Genomic DNA, 17,117 nt, shown 5'->3' on the forward strand with positions numbered 1-17,117 from the left:
ATGAGTCGATTCTATTCTGTGACTCTGTGTGAGTGTCGAAATATTTTGCCTGCAACAGCAGCATGCACAAGCAAGAAAGATCCGGAAAATCCCAGAAAAATCTTGACGCCATATTTATAGTTGGCATAACAACCAGAGCCAGCCGCAATCGCAATCAACGGCGCGGCGCGCTATAGCGCTAGTAGTCAAAAATGGTCCGACCGCGCCCAAATCCGGGTCCGTGATCACGCGCTAGCGGTAGACGCCAAGCCGACATCGAGCGCAACGTCTTGAGTTGCTATGGTTTTCAGGTGACGACCTTGGAGAACACGGCAATATCTTCTCTGTGATTGGTCACTGTTCTGGTCCCTAACCCTGAGTACGACTGAATCGATGCTCCAAAAACCCCGCGAACGTTTGAGTGCCTCATTCTCTCGTTGAGCAGCAGACGAAAGTTTCTTTTCTCAAATTTACTCTCTCACCAAACAATCATGTCAGGACGTGGCAAAGGAGGAAAATCCAAGGCTAAGGCCAAGAGCCGTTCTTCCCGTGCTGGACTTCAGTTCCCAGTCGGCCGTGTCCACAGACTTCTCCGCAATGGCAATTTTGCCGAGCGTGTTGGAGCTGGTGCGCCAGTTTATCTGGCTGCCGTGATGGAGTACCTCGCTGCAGAAATCTTGGAGTTGGCGGGTAATGCTGCAAGAGACAACAAGAAGACCCGTATCAACCCACGCCACTTGCAGTTGGCCATTCGCAACGATGAGGAGTTGAACCGCCTCCTGTCCCATGTTACAATTGCGCAGGGTGGTGTTCTTCCCAACATCCAGGCTGTTCTTCTTCCCAAGAAGACAGCCGTGAAGGCCGCCAAGGGCAAGAGCAGCCAGAGTCTCGAGTATTGAACGACGAATTAACACCACGTCCGTCTTCTTTCACCCGGCTTTTTTCAAAGCCACCACATTTCTCAAAGAGAAACTGTCTTTTCCCGTTTCGGGGTCGTTTCTTGCTTTCGTGTCGGTTGTGCTGCTGACACATTTGAGTTGATACCGGTATGTTATGCTTTTCAATGTTCTGAACTCGGCCCAATTAGCTCTATGGCATCATAAAAATTACGCTCAGTCCTGCAATTATTAAATAATTATTGCAGTCACTAATAATGGAACTGGTTACACCTCTCCCTTTCGAGTTCTTTGGAACTGGGAACAAGATATCAATGAGCCAAGCTAATCCCAAAAGGAATTTGAATCCCGGAAATTTGTCATGTAGATCTACATGGCTGAAGTTTCTGTAGTTGACTTGGAATAGCGATTAGAGTTTATACATGTACGGATGTGATGTAATTAAATTTGTAGATTGTTTTTTGGGGGAGGACGAATACCGGTACCGAATAACAAAGGGACGTTGTAAATAAGAATGATGTCGATACTGTACATACATGGATGGCAGTTTGCACTATTTTTGAGAACACTTGACTCGTGCCAAATAATTTGCCAAGCACTTTTAAAAATAGTTGTGGGCTGAAATTTACATCACACGTTGATCTACATGATCTGATTCGTCTACTCGCTTTGAAGGCAAGAGAGGTCTGCAATCTACACCATGTACCATGCATGTAAATTACACTGGTGTGATCGTGTTGCTCTTTCTTGCTTGCAGCTCCACTTTCTCGAACACAATTTTTTTACTTCTTGCACAGAAAATCTGAGAATACCGTCCAGGGAGTCGTATAGTATTACCGTATACGACTCCCCGGAGAATACCGTACGAGCGTATACCTGCAGTGCTACTACATCCTTGTAGCAAGGGTAGTGGGGCACTAATTTTTCATCAACAAATTCCATCACAGAACATGACTTTCTCGAACACAATTTTTTTACTTCTTGCACAGAAAATCTGAGAATACCGTACAATAGCAGGGAGTCGTATAGTATTACCGTATACGACTCCCCGGAGAATACCGTACGAGCGTATACCTGGTATACGGCAGTGCTACTACATCCTTGTAGCAAGAGTACTGGGGCACTAATTTTTCATCAACAAATTCCATCACAGAACATGACTTATAATGAGGCACATGTATCACTATGGTGCACAATTTTTTAATGCTGATACATTTTACCGGTTTGATCTTGAAACCACGTAGACTCCCAGTCCAGTGGCTGAGTGCAATTACGTTCGAAAGCATTAGGCTTAGCAAAGAAACACTATAAAGCAGGGAGTTGTATAATACAACTCCCTGCAACTCCCTGATAAATAAGTAGTTACTTGCACATAAGCCCGGTTACAAGCTGGGGGGGGGGGGGGGGGGGGCACTGTGAAAGAAGGGCTTTCATGAATTCTCAGAGGCAGGGGCACCACTAGCATTCAAGACTACAGACAAAAGAGGGCTCTAATCGCGGGTACGGTACATGCGTCTTGACACCTGGCTTTACAATACCATGGTACCAGCTGTGAAATCGCCCGACAAAACTCAGCAGAACAGAAGTCAGCAAGTATTCGCACGTAATATCTTGCTAAAAGCGTGTTGATCAGGACTTTTTGCTTGAGTGTGTGTGGAAAAAAATCAGGACTTGATTTTAACAAATTAATTATTCGGCCTGATCTGATTCCTAAAGAAATGAAATGTCCCAGTACAGGTCACCAAGTGAGAACCATGCAAACAATGTTTCCGTATATCGATGTGACACTTCTGTCACAGATTGTTGTGTGTTCTGGGGACGTTCAACACTAGAAAATTATGGACCATCAGTAAGCAGAGTAAGGAGCAAAACTATAAAATTCCATGGGATTTTGTACAAGAGTCATGACCTGCAGCAGATTTCAACTACAATTCGAAAAGGTCTTATGTACGTAAGTATGAGGTTGCTGTATAAATTATATGACATCATCTCACTTTCAGAAGGAATGTTGTGGGCCGTGTGAAAAAGGAAACACGCGCTTGCAGCAGAGAGTAGGAAAGACTACGTAAAGTACTTTTGAAGTACAACAAACACAGACTAAATTGTGTCATGAGGTCACTGCAAACTGATAGTCGCCTTTGCCTTCCTCTTCCTCCTCGCCTTCCTCGTCTTCAGCTTCATGCTCTTCGTGATCGTCATCAATGTCGTCGTCATCCTCGTCTGGATACGGCAGCCCAGGGGGACTGAACATACGAAGGAAGTCGCCGACAAACTCACGACTACGCTCCTCCCAGCGTGTGAGTGCCTCATGTGACCGCTCTTGCACCTCTTTTACTCTGCGTCTAACACGCACTTGACGCTCCTGGAAAGAAGGAACAGGACAAGGGACTACTCAGCAAAACAACACAAATAATTGCCCCGCACACTCTCAGGTTCAGACAGTGAAAGTTTGCTTGCATTCCAAAGTTATACGTGTTACATAGCATCACGTCCAGACACCTGCATACATGAAGACTCTCACAGTGACATCATCACTTTCCTAGGCCCCAGGCACACTGCAGATCTTCATACTATCAGGCATGTGCTATCGCTCACGAGAGATAGACAGCTATGTCGAGAGTGCAGTCAACACAATGAATGCCTCTGTTTATGATAGTTGTGACGACGATGTATCCAAGGAGTGAGTCATTTCTCCCCGGCGTGTGTTGTAATCTTGCATCATCGTACAGTAATTTGAAATAAGTTAACTGTACGATGATGCAAGATTACAACACACGTCGTAGTGAGAATAGCATTGTACAAAACTACCTTGAAGTGGCTTTCACGACAACTGAAAACATACGGTTGCCAGTGATCTTCATGAGTGGACTACTAAGTAAGTCAATAAATTATTATCACGTAAAGATATAGCAATGCAACATTCGTTCAGCACTTAGGGGGCGTTCGTTTTTGATCTACTGGTTTGGGTAGAAACTACTTCTTTCGGTAGAAGTGTTCCTTTTTTCTACTAAAAAGGGTAGAGTCTACGTTCCTCTACCGGCTCTACCAGGAAAAAGTTGGTAGAGGTACGGGATTTCCACCATGATCAAGGAGTTGTACACAACTCCATACAGAAGAGAAACATTTCTCGTACATATCATGAAAACTACTAAATCCGGCAGAACAGCGTTCGTGCACTTACCTCTGCCATCTACCTCTATCGGTAGAGTGACTCTACCTCTATCGGTAGAGTGACTCTACCTCTATCGGTAGAGTGACTCTACCCTATTCTACCAGGTACATGTACAGTACAGGTAGAACATTTCGTCGGTCAATAATTTCGTCCAACTCCAAAGAAAGGGAGTTTGTCCGGTTGTAAATTTCGCCCATGGATCATAAGAGTGTATTGAAAAGCTGGACAAATGGACATTAGTCCGGCATTAAATTTAGCCCAAAAGCTCCTTGGACGAAAAAGACGAAATTAAATTCCACACAAATATTTCTACTTGTACAGTAGCTAAAAACGAAAGCAACCTAACCTTGATGCTCTGGCCATTGAAGAGGCTGAGGAAATCGAGGATAAGTTCTCGGCTCTTGTCTTCCCACCACTGCAAGATTTGATGTGACTTGTCCTCAATCTTGTCGCGAATTTCATGTATCTTTTGCTTGGCCCTAACTTGCCTTTCCTGGAGAAGAGAGCAAACAGGAAAGCAAATATGGTAGCATAAGGAGACAGGGACTTACATTGTGATCTTACTAATGTTCACACACATACACTCACCAAACACACACACACACACACACACACGCACGTGCACACACACACACACACACAGTGACACACAGTGACACACAGTGACACACACACACACACACACACACACACACACACACACACACACACACACACACACACACACACACACACACACACACATACACACACCATTGGACCATTGGACGCCCATCGCCGAAGGCGATGATAGCGATGCTACAGCAGAAGCCATAGCAACTTGTGCTGGGATTGCACCATTCAACAACTTGCAAGGCTGAAGAATTGACCGCCACTATTCAGCCTGGTCTACACCACACAGCTATGAAGTGGTTTTTTCTGGCCAGTGAATCCCTACTTTTTGGTCTTTTTTCATTTTTTTCCGCCCACACATCGCACCACATACTCCGGCATGCACTGGCTGTTGGTAACCAACCAGGAGAATGAAAGAAAAGTCAGGAGAAGTCTGAGAAAGAGAAGAAAGACGTGTGTGACCATAATCCCACACGCACGCACGCACACACACACACACACACACAGTGAAATCAGGCAGAAAAGCAGTGCTTATGGCCACACAAGCGGCGTGAAGCCCATGATTATTGTTTACAAATCGCTTTTCATCCAAACCAGGCTTCTATTCAAGCCACAATTACATGCACACCTGATGCGCAGAGGCACAATTTCAGCTTAAAAGCTACATTCAGAGAAGCATTTTCGAGATGCGCGGTGCGACGGTCACGAAACCGGGAAATCCCCAAATCACACCCATCGCATCGCTCAGGTCATGCAACTGTAGCAACTGGCTGATTGCGGACGTTGAGCTTGGCGTAACTTTCGCAATGCGATATACGATTAGGACCTTCTTTGCAGCAAAGTCGTACGAAAGGTTCAATACTTGCTTGTAGATTTGTAAAAAATGTGTTACGCGAATGCCATGGTGATGTAGACCCCACATTGAACTTTGAGGCACATCACTGGCTTCTTCTGTGAATGGTATGTCACGAGATCGCACCGCAAACATTCTTCAATGAATCCCGCTTTATGCGTCAACGCTCTCTTCCAATTTCCACGTTGCTGTACCAGTGCACAGGCCGGGTGGTTGCGGGCTTGCCTGTGAATCACAAGGTCCCGAGTTCGAGACCTGCGCCGGCAGCAGGGAGCATGTACCGTGCTAACAAATGCGGTGATGCATGCGTCAACTACTTTTAAAACATGCTATGAACTGCGCGGACACACACAGCCAACTGGGTACTCACTGCTCGGAGTGAAGGTAACGCGGATGCAGGTAACGATGTTTCACCCCCTTTCGGGCACTGGTTGTGAGCTTACCGTCTCACCCTCGCCACTTGGAGTTGCATCTGCCACCTGGGTATAGCTATAATCAGATACGGTGGTGGCCTGGCACAAGCAAAACTTCCCTAAGGTGGCTGTGTTCCTAAATATGGTTGTATAGCCGGTAATAATGCGAATGTGCGAACTTTATATTTACTCAAATCATGCTTCTATACGTTCATATAGTGCATGGTCTACGGTAAATATGTGAAGGGTCCTCACTCCTCAACGACTGATTATAACCACCAGATACTGTAAACCGTGAAATTATTGCGATGGTCTAATTTCTGCGAAATTCGCGACCGCATGGAAATCGCGAAATTTAGACAGCGCGAAAAGGAGATCCATGAAAGGTTTAGCAAGAATGCCATTCTGCAATCGCAAAATTAAAACCTCGCAAACCTGTCCGGATTCTGAAAACGCGAACTAAAAACGCCGCGAAAATTTCACGCTTTACAGTATGTGTTCGTGCAAGGAAATAAAAAGCAACAGCGGTCATTAAGAGCAGAGATACCCGTTAATTGCATGAACTCACCTTCACAAAGCTGACATTCAGCTCCTTGCGAGAGTAGCCTCTCTGAAGATTGCGCCGAATGTACTCATCATAGTTACGCACAATGCGAGCAATGACATCGGATGTGGAGATGCCTTCCGTTCTCTGAGTTGCCACAAACATTCCGGCATCTTTGACCATTTTGTAGACATCTTCCTGGCCAGCTGATGTGTATGGAAGGTCGTCGTGTGCACAAAAGTCGATCTGCACGCAACCAAGAAGTTGAACACACCAGCATGCGTGCGAGCACGCACACACACACACGCACACACACACACACACATGCAGATTAGTCAAATTACAAAAAGGAACACGCGTCGCATCAGGGCGTCCGGGACTTGTGCAGGAGGTGTGTGTGCATGCTGGGGCTAGCAAGGGCGTGTTTCGTGGACCACCACGGAAGCACCTCCTCACACTTCAAAGTACAACGATGCAAAAAATACAACATCAAGGAATGTTGTTCTAGCAATGCACCAGCAGGATTGAACTGCGCAAGCTACAAGTTGAGATGTAGGCATTGCCGCAATCAACACAACATACTCTGTGCTCCTCTAGGAACTTTGGTGTCAGTGTCCATTGCGCGCCTTCAATCACTTCATCCACGTATCGGCAATGTGATATGGCATCATACCGCTCTCTCTCCGTCATTACCGTCTTACCCTTCAGGCGATGCGTCATTTCATCGTTGCTTACTGCCAACAAAAAAACCCCATCAACATCAAAAGCATTAACAATACTGTCATTAGCAAGAGCACAGCTGAAAACTTCACAAGGAAGGTCCAATTTCATGCATACTATAGCAGGTAACTACACTAGTACACGGCCTTGCTTGCCCCTATCAGTATGAGCAAATCAATAACCGTATTCACTCGCATACATAGTGCACTTATATTCGAATACAAGGGCACCTCCACATATACGTAAAGGCATGAAAAAAACTCAGGAGCCAAGAGTGTATTTTGAAGACTCGAGTGCAGTACTCATATTGAAAGACAGCCCCTTGTATCCGGAACATTTGATTCTTGGCGAAATGGATAAAATGCCTTTTTCACATAAATAAAGGCATGCACTTGTATGTGGGTGAATACTGAATAGGGTATACTGATGCCTACATCCACACTCAACTGGGTACTCAGAGTGAGGCCAACATGGATGTAGCTAACGAGGTTTCACCCCTTGTCGGGCACTAGTTGTGAGACTTGCCAGCTTACCCGAGCCGCCAGGCGCTGCTGCATCTGCCACCGTGGTATCTCGGACATGGTGGTGGCTCGGTATAAGCGAAACTTTTTTTAAAGGGGGAGTTCACCCTAAAATGAAAACTTCACAACTTGTAGCGAAAAATGCACTGATTTCAACGGTGAAGGTCCCAGGTTGATCTGAGCAGCCGTTTCTGAGTTATACCAGCTGGAAGTTTGCACTAAATTTGGTGACATCATGATGACGTCACTAACTTGCCCAGGCCAGGCCGGATTTACGACAACAGAGAGATAGACTTTGTATGGAGGTAGATGGGGAAATTTCAGTATTTCGGCTCTCTGTTGTCCCAAAGAAGTCGGATCTTTTTCAACCTTCGGTATGGGACATATGGCACCCTACCGGTATCCCGACTGGAACAAATTTCAGTATGAAATTCATTGTTTAATACAGAGAAACAAGAAAGAAATTGGTTTTCCCCATCTGCTCCCATACAAAGTCTATCTCTCTGACGTCATAAATCCGGCCTGGTGTAGGCAAGTTAAGGGGGCAGCCTACCCATAAATTTCATATGGCATTCAATTGACTGTAACTTTGGTGTTTCTCAGTGGATTTGAGTGAAATTTTGACCACACACTCCTGCCACTATGCTGGCCCTCAGGACATGATTTACAAGTTCTTGCGCCTCACTGACAGGCTTTCCAGGCCGGAAAAACTCAAATTTCCGGCATAGTGCCACGGTGTGCGAGCCGCCCAGGAGCCAAACAAATGCATTTACAAATTTTTTCACATTTTCGTGCCCATTCTGTCCGTGCGCGGGACCCAAACCTAAAACAAGTCCAGAAGCAGCCATGGGTGGTGGGGTAGGGCCCCTCAACGTGGCCCTGGAATCTGTTACAACAGAACGAGTGGGCGTTCTCTCACGGACTCCCACAGACCCAAGTCAATTTTTGAATTTTGTTAGGTTTAGCACGTGCTACAAGGTCGTACCTTTGATACAACATCCAGTGCTGGGACCTCCACAGCAAGCCATTTCCACAGCGCTGCACACCAAATCCAGGATGCCCTCAGAAACCGGCAAAGACTGCCACTCACGTTTCACTACTGCCTAGTACTGAATCCTACCTGACTTCTTGACACGGCTCAAACTTGCCAAAGTCACTAAATCAACGTCAACTACAATAATCAAGCCACATATCTGCAACGTCACGAGGGTGCTGGCAAAAGTCCTGCTGCACGGCGGCGGGCTTCGCCCGCCGCCGTGCAGCCCAATACGTGGTTTTTAACGTGATTTTTTGGACTTTTTTGGACTTGGGGCAAAATTCTGCACACTTTCGCGTGTTTCCATAATACGACAAGTTGCGCACGGTCTGCTCACATTCAAATACAGTGCTGCCAACAAATGACAGCATGCAACAAAAAAATCTTTCCTTGCAAGGGCACATTTTCGGCCATAACTCTTGAACGGCTGGTCAGATAGGGACACAATTTTCAGAGAATTTGCAGCTATTCATGCTCTTTCAACTGACGTAGCACTCAATATGAATTTACAAATTAAATTTTTCAGCAAATTTTTGGGTAGTCTGCCACCTTAATGACGTCTCACGGTCATCATGGCGTCACCAAATTTAGTGCAAACGTCAAGCTGGTATTAGGGTTGTCCACATTTTTCGAAATATTTTTGCCAAGTTGCGGATGCAAAATGCAGTCTTGTTGGGGCATTATGCATTCCATAAATTCAGCAGGATTTTCAGGAAAATAAGAGGAAATTTAAAAATTTGAAACTCGGGTATTGAGCCAATAATAAAAGTAGAAAGGAAAAGGACATATGGAATCTAGTTACAGTGGTGGAGAGTTACTCTTAACTCGTTTCCATATGTCCTTTTCCTTTCTAAATTTAAAAATAAAAATAAATCAACCCAATTCGCGAAAATTATGCGACCGTTGTCATGGCAACCAACAAAAAATGGCCGCCTCTGCGTGTTCACGGTTACCGTGACTTACATGAGAGTCTATCGCTGGAAAATTCCATTTTCCTCGTGCTGCATCAAATTTATTTTGACATTGTGGCTTTTACTTTTGACAGCTACTGTAGCAGTGATGAAGTGATGTGGAAGTATGGCGAGCAAATCTCCTACTACCCTTGACACTGTTGACTCTTCGACTTCGTCTTCGTCAGAGGGAGATTCTGAGCCTGAGAGTGAAGCTGTAAGCACGAGACCGCCATCGCTGTTGGACCGACTTCTCCCTCCGACTGTGTCGGAGCTTAGTCGGAACAGAAAAGTGCAAAGAAATTCTGGATCAAAGAAGAAGGGCTCATACAAGCCGCCATTTCTGAAGAGAGCTCCTAAAACAAAGGGGCCAGCTGTCAGGGTGAAACAGTTTCCAAATGAGTGTTTCTGTGAAGTCTGGGAAGTTGTTTTGTGAGCCATGCCGTCACGACTTGGCCCCTGTTAAAAGCACAATCGAAAAGCACATTTCTTCTGCCAAACACGTGGACGCCAAGAAGGACAAAGCCACTTCTGCGGCAAAGCGCGTTCAAACACTGATCGACTGCCGTGATTACCTCGATGAGACGAAGGCGAAAGGCTCCACTTTGCCTGATGATGTGCTTGCCTTCCGCGTGGAGTGTGTGAAGACGTTCATGAGTGGAGGCGTTCCTCTCAACAAAATTGACCACTTTGCACCGCTGCTGACACAGCATGGACAGCGGCTCACTGGAAGGCAGCATATGGCTGACCTCATCCCGATGATAAGAGATGCAGAAATCTCAGCTGCATAGAAAGCCATTTCGGACAGGAAATGCAAATGCATCGGACTGATCTTTGATGGGACTACTGCAGTCTGCGACGCCATGGCCATCATAGCACGCTGTGTGGATGAGGATCTGACCTTCCACCAGTACTTAATCTCTCCGAAGTTGGCAGCCGAGAGTATGACTGGAGAGCAGGTGGCACAGCGTTTGCTTCAAACCCTGGCTGTGACGTACCAAGTGGACACTCCGAGCCTTGTTGCTGTGATGCGCGATAGGACATCAGTGAATGACGTGGCCATTCGCACAATCAGGGCGCTGTACACGTCATTTATGGATGTTCGGTGTTTCAGTCATACACTTGATAATGTTGGCCGAGCGATCGAAGCGGACACTCTGAAAGGATTCGTCTCAGATTGGATCACTCTGTTTGCCCATAGCCCGAAGTCGCGCCTACGTTGGAAGAGCCAGACCAACGTCAGGATCCGTTCCCATAGTCGCTGGTAGTCCCGATGGGAAGTCACGCAACAGATGCACGACTTGTTTGGTGACGTTGCGAGGTTCATTACCAATGTTGAGGATACCTCCATCACGCTGCGCCGCCTGACAGCTTGTATTGATTGTCTGGAGACAAGGGCTCGCATCCAAATGCAACTGGCAGCAACGGTCGAGTTCGGCGAGCGGTTTGTGAAAGCCACGTACCGGTTGGAGGGTGATGGTCCTCTTTGCTTGAAGGCGTACGAGGAGATCAGCAGCCTGGTGCGCTTTGTCAACACTGATCCTGTCCAGCTTCCTTCCACGACGGCTGTTGCCCGGGTTCTCTCCAACGGCGTTGCCAACCATGTCCTAGTTTGGATGGAAGTGGCTCATGAATGTATCCGTCCAGCAATCCGCTACTTCCAGGGACGCTTTGGAGAAGGTGGTGCTCTCTTCACGACATTGCAGGCTTTCCGTGCAGCACGGCTCTTCAATCCTGCCAAGGTCAATGAAATACAGCCCAACGACGACGATGTGGATGATCTTCGGTCATTCCCATTCATTTCTGCTGGTGATGTTGCCGCTATGAAGGGTGAACTTCCCGACTACCTGAGTGCCTGTGAAGACACCCATGCCGGAGTAGACGTGGTACTGTGGTGGAGAGGCCATGGAGAACTCGCAAATTAGCGAGCTGCGTTCCAGAAGACGCTACTAGTCCAGCCGTCGTCCGCTGCTGCCGAGCGTGTCTTTAGCCTGCTGGAAAATTCGTTCGACAGCAGGCAGGAGCATGCTCTAGAGGACTACATTGAAGGTTCGATTATGCTGCAGTATAACCACTAGGTGGTACGCAGATGTCGTCAAGAAGTGTGTTCTATTGCACAGGCTTGCTGCTATGTGGCATGTCACAGATTCCCCCATTTTCCCCCTTTTTTGTACATAGCAGCGCAGGTTTGTCCACGGACATGGCAAAGAGTGTACGTGTCATGAACCTTCTTCCGTCTTCAAAGTGATTCACAATGCAAGTACCTTTAAAAAAATACCGTTCTTGTAACACTTGCCTTTGGGTCTTAGTACATTCAGTACTGTGGTATTGGTTTATAAAGTATGTAACATTGATAGGGTGTTATGGACACATAACACTGTCCTGAAGTAACTTGTAGTTCCACTATAAAATCGGTGAATCTTCGACGCCTGAACTTGGTGGTTTTGTGGTCTGGCTGTTTGACACACCCTCATGTTTTCGACTGGGGTCGTGAGGAGTGAGTTCCTGCTTTGGGCATGGAAAAGGGCAAAATATACCCCAAGTTGCAATTTTTCCCCGGGGATGCATTTTTACCCCCAAGTTGCAAAAAAGATGCAAAACATAAGGTGGACAAGCCTAGCTGGTATAACTTGGGAACGGCTGCTCAGATCAACCTGGGACCTTCACCATTGGAATCAGTGCATTTTTCGCTACAAGTTGTGAAGTTTTCATTTTAGGGTGAACTCCCCCTTTAAAGCTGGGTTATGTTTCTCAACACAATTGCATTGCCTGATGTGCGAACTTTACATTATACTGAAGTACATGTAGAGTGCTCTAATTTCAGAAATTTTCGGTCCTCAATATTTTCAAAATGGGTTAGGTGAACAGAAATTTTAGGTGCAGAGAAGCAGTTCCCTATTGTTTTATGTGTGTTAGTGTTTGTTCAGTGTATTGAAATTTTAGGTATGAAACAGATGCACCGAAAGTACCGAAAATAAAAGTACACCGAAAATTTGTGAAATTACAGTAGTTCGAAAGCTGAAGTATTTACAGTAGTACAGGCTCTTATTCCATAGCCCACTGGACTAATGTTTGTGCTATGCATTGGTTCAGTGAGTAACTATAAGCATGTGAAACTGGAATAAGAAAGTTGTAGTAGCACTTGGGGCAGGGCATGAACTATGCCACGAAAGCAACACTAAACGCAAAGACACCACAAGGAGCGTGTGGGCAGTACATGTAAAAGTTAAAACGCTGCCTTCTTGTTCATATGTGTTGCATCACAAGTCTTCTGCATACTTCGAAGTACTAACAATTAGTCTCCAAACACAATAATATTGTGTTTGGAGACTAATATATTGAGTTGATTTTGCAGGTAGATTACACTTCACAATATGTAACAGAGTGGCACAGGTGAGAGGATCGTCCCAATAAAAGCATCACAGAAGGAAGCACGCCCACACTTACCTCCAACAATGAGGTATACATTGGGGAACACATTCTTAGCCTGCATGAGTGCCCGCGCGTGGCCGCTGTGGAACATGTCAAAGATGCCATCGGCATACACCCTTACTGGACGGCCTAAACAGACATAGCACCACAATACCAGACAACACAATATGGTGCAATAAGACAGATGTCCAGCACAAGTGGCAAAAAAGGAAAACATGCCCATGCCTCCTACTGCAGAACTGCAGCTCGGCTGTGTACACTATGCTACTTCACACCGTTGATTTGCTGCATCAGCTAGACGTAATCGGGGAATTCTGCCTCGTCAGGCATATTGCAGTTTTCATGCACTTCTTACACGCCTAATTTATATGGTAACCGGTGCGCGGCAGCTCAGACTCTCGCATGTATTATACACATACATGATATACATCAATTACTATTGGTAATAATTATTAAGACTAAAAATACCGTTGGTCGATCGCAACACCGGCCAACACTCAGCTACACTGCTAGCTCACATTCAATCAACCTGAAGATGGTCATAGTGGCCAAAATGTTGAGCAAAGACTTCCGACTGATGGTGTGGAGTAGTAGTGCTGTGTTGGCCAGTGTTGCCATAGACCGATCTGTGCTTACATGTACAATGCCATTCACAGCGTGCGTACCTTTTCGAATCGTTGCCAAGAGAAGAAAAAAAAGTACCCAAACGAGTCTATCGATGGCTGTTCTTGCGAACTTTCTCTAACCAGTATGGTAGATCAGCTTCTTGGTAATCTTGCGTTCTAGGCGATGGTACGTAGAAAGTGCGAGCGATGAAAATTCTTTCCAGGCCGTCCGGGAGGGCCTGCTCACCAAGCCGACGAGCAGAGATTCCAGGTGTCAAGGACTCCGAGCTTTTCCAGGATCATCGTGATGGAGAGGAATTCCACTCGACTCATGTCAAATTGCAGAAGAAGCCATCCATGAAATCTGTTGCGGTATCGCTCCAGCCCAGTTTGTCAGCTGTACTGTGCCGACGTTTTGTCGTTTTTGATAAGTGACAGCTTACAGACTGAGTGTACTAGTGCAACATGGCTCAGTACACATAGAATGGAGTTTTGTTTCTTCTTCTGTTTTTTTTGTTGTTGCTTTTTTTCCGCCTGCCCGCGTGTCTTTTCCAGGAAAGTTCCCATGCGAACCCACAGAATTAACTTGGTGTGGCCTAAAGGGGAAATGCATCGATTTTTCAAGTAGGGTCCAGAAGAAAGACTACTTGATGTCGGTTCGAATGGCATATCTCTCGCTTGCATACGATAAGCCAAACTTGCCAAATCGCCAATTGTATGCTCACGTTGTCATAGCGACCAGCACAGTGATGACGCACATTCTGCTTAGCTCCGTGAGAGAGAAGGTCAATAGCTGCAGAATTTGTGGTCATTTTCAATTGTCTTATTGTGTTCACGATGTGAAAGAAGGGCTGTCTTCAATGCTGTTAGTGCCGTGAACTGTTTATTGGCTTTCTCCTGCATTTCCCTGGGCTGACTGTAGCCTAGGAAATGGTTCCTCTAGGAGAAGATGCTTGGTATTCGCCATCTCTCCTGAGAAATTTTCAGCAAACTTTCAAAAGGTATGACATTATTTCGTTCGTCAATCTCCACCAGTGGTCTCACCTGGCTTCAGAAGATGTTACGAGAGATAGGAGAGTCGCCAGGTAGCATCACATCCATCTCCAGGAAGTGGGAAGCGCAAACGGCAAGGTCCTTGGTTGGGGCAAATGCTGAACGTCTGATTCATCCCAACCAAGATTTCAGCACTTTGTTCGTCACTATTTTCGCTAGTCTGCAGATGTCTCCGCACTCCAGCTTTCTCCTGTCGGTGTCGCGTCCCAGTACACAACCGAGAGGACTACTAATAAACAGTTCTGAAATTCACGGCACTTACAGCATTGAACACAGCCCTTCTTTCACTTCGTCAATACAATAAACCAATTGAAAATGACCAAGTTCTGCAGTGATCGACCTTCTCTCTCACAGAGCTAAGCAGAATGTGCGTCATCACTGCGCTGGTCGCTATGGCAACGTGAGCATACAGTTGATTTGGCAAGTTTGGCTTATCGTGTGCAAGCGAGAGATATGTCAATTGTCATTCGAACCGATGTCAAATTGTCTTTCATCTGAACCCAAAGACATACTAGACTATGCATGGTAAACAAACAAACACACACACACATTCACGCGCACACACACTGTAGATCTGGTCTGCTTGGTTATACGCATGTACGGTGTACATGAAATTTCAAATTGTAATTTGTTACAATCATGTACATACCAGATGTATCATTCTTGGCTTCCTCGATCGTCAGCTTCTTCTCGCGAGGTGGTGGCTTTGGAGAATTTTTGACGGCTGGCCGTTTGAAGGCAGCTACACCAGTGACAACTTCGTTCGCGCTATTATCATGGTCATCTTCCAGTACAGAATGTTTACGTTTTCGCCCTAAACGAGATGCCATGGCTAAGTCTAGTCTGGGTACTGGGGTCTGCAAGGCTTCCACGACTTACACACTCAATCAACATCCGGTTCCATCAGGGAACTTCTGAAGTTGAAGGTCAGATCTTGCTCCAAAACAATGATCAAAAAATGGGCAGCCACAAGGAAAGTCGAAGGTCGACGAACCACTAATCTCGTACGATCAAGCTTTCATGTTTGTGCTTGCCATTTGCCAAGCAGATCAGCAGACACATCGACATCAATCATGTCACCAGATGATCACACATATCTCACGTCGACATGCATGACGTCACGTGTACGTGTACGATCGAATGGATCGATATATGCCGAAAATTTGGAAAAAATGACGAACCGAAAAAAAAGAGCTCCGGATCGCGGAGCTAGCTAGCTACAGTTTTTTTTTTTTTTTTTTTTGGTAAACCGGCCTCTTGTACGGGCAGAATTAAGTAACACAGTGATACAATAAAAACAAGTACCAGTAGTTACATACATGGACCATACGAGAAAAAGCAGTGATGACGAGGCATAAACAAGTGTCTAGTGCTGTATGGCAGCTTCCGAGACAGCGAGTCGAGCGGATGACTCAGCCACCTCCGGGTGCGAATACAGCCGTCGTGCACCACGCAGGCAAGCCACGCCTGCACGGAGAAGGGCGAAGCTGAACCTGCAGCGGATCCATGCCATCACTGCAGAGTATGGCTCACCAGATTTGTCGGAGACCATTGCAGCTATTCTCTTGAGGAGAGCGGCAGCAGCTCGACCAGTACCACCAGTTGCAGCGAAAACCACAGGGATGAAGGTTCCACGCTCGACCTCCTTGACGCGCTGTTCGTATCGCCTCCGTTTTTCACGTTCATTCCATTCATAAAAAAATGGGTCCTGGCTCTGGCGAGCTCCCGTATTTGGCGATTTTTCGTGATTTCATCGTACACAGTGCAGTGCTGCGAACTTTGAAATTTGAAAAAGGGTCCAAAAAGGGTGCCTGAACTGGGGTTCGAACCGCAGAATGCACTGTTGCAGGCGGGGTCAAACGGCCTGGATTTTGATGGTTTTTCCCAATTCAGTGCTTTCGGGGCAAAACCTGGCCGAAATCCTATTCTTGCTATGGCTTGCTTTTTGGACAAAAAAAACTTCAGAAACATAATTGGAAGAGGATTCCATATGGGATTGCAGAAAAAAATTCTAAAAAAACTCAACGTTTGACCCATTTATGGCCAAAAGCTAGAAGTTCATTTTTTTCTGAATGGACTGTAGCTAGCTAGCTAGTTCCAGGCTAGTATCACGCCTTGTGCACGTGCAAGCTGCATGCATGCAAAAAAAGATAGCGCTGTATATCATGTAGCGCTATCGCAGTATCGCGCGATACGCCAAGATCGGGCCGGCGCCGTGCCGGGCTGGCGCTCTATGCCGCAGTTAGCGGGCGCGGAGTCTTGCTGATGGCACCGCGTACCGTTAACCGCGCCTTGTACCCGGCGTGCAGGGCGCCTAGCGCCTATGCTTGA

General features: G+C 46.3%; 2 protein-coding genes across 2 annotated transcripts; one reads left to right on the plus strand and one right to left on the minus strand.

The window, feature by feature from the left end:
* Window positions 1–398: 398 nt before the first annotated feature.
* Window positions 399–1,099, plus strand: LOC135814732 (histone H2A-like). Its single transcript, XM_065327899.1, has one exon. It carries the CDS (start codon window positions 471–473, stop codon window positions 876–878), a length of 408 nt encoding a protein of 135 aa, XP_065183971.1. The 5' UTR covers window positions 399–470; the 3' UTR covers window positions 879–1,099.
* A 1,370-nt stretch (window positions 1,100–2,469) lies between these two features.
* On the minus strand, window positions 2,470–15,819 carry LOC135814735 (choline-phosphate cytidylyltransferase A-like). The gene is made up of 6 exons (XM_065327903.1): window positions 15,436–15,819; window positions 13,144–13,257; window positions 7,052–7,203; window positions 6,494–6,715; window positions 4,394–4,540; window positions 2,470–3,237 (listed from the first exon to the last, which is right to left on the minus strand). Exons 1-6 carry the CDS (start codon window positions 15,614–15,616, stop codon window positions 2,983–2,985), a joined length of 1,071 nt encoding a protein of 356 aa, XP_065183975.1. The 5' UTR covers window positions 15,617–15,819; the 3' UTR covers window positions 2,470–2,982.
* Window positions 15,820–17,117: the final 1,298 nt, after the last annotated feature.

Source organism: Sycon ciliatum, chromosome 4, assembly GCF_964019385.1.
Source record: "Sycon ciliatum chromosome 4, ocSycCili1.1, whole genome shotgun sequence".
NCBI classification, from domain to species: domain Eukaryota; kingdom Metazoa; phylum Porifera; class Calcarea; order Leucosolenida; family Sycettidae; genus Sycon; species Sycon ciliatum.

Coding starts and splice junctions, on each gene's coding strand:
- LOC135814735 (XM_065327903.1), bottom strand. CDS start 15,616: ATGGCATCTCGTTTAGGGCGAAAACGTAAACATTCTGTACTGGAAGAT. Junction 7,204..13,143: donor TGTATACCTCATTGTTGGAG/GTAAGTGTGGGC, acceptor TTTTGTTGGCAG/TAAGCAACGATGAAATGACG. Junction 6,716..7,051: donor AGTTCCTAGAGGAGCACAGA/GTATGTTGTGTT, acceptor GGTTGCGTGCAG/ATCGACTTTTGTGCACACGA.
- LOC135814732 (XM_065327899.1), top strand. CDS start 471: ATGTCAGGACGTGGCAAAGGAGGAAAATCCAAGGCTAAGGCCAAGAGC.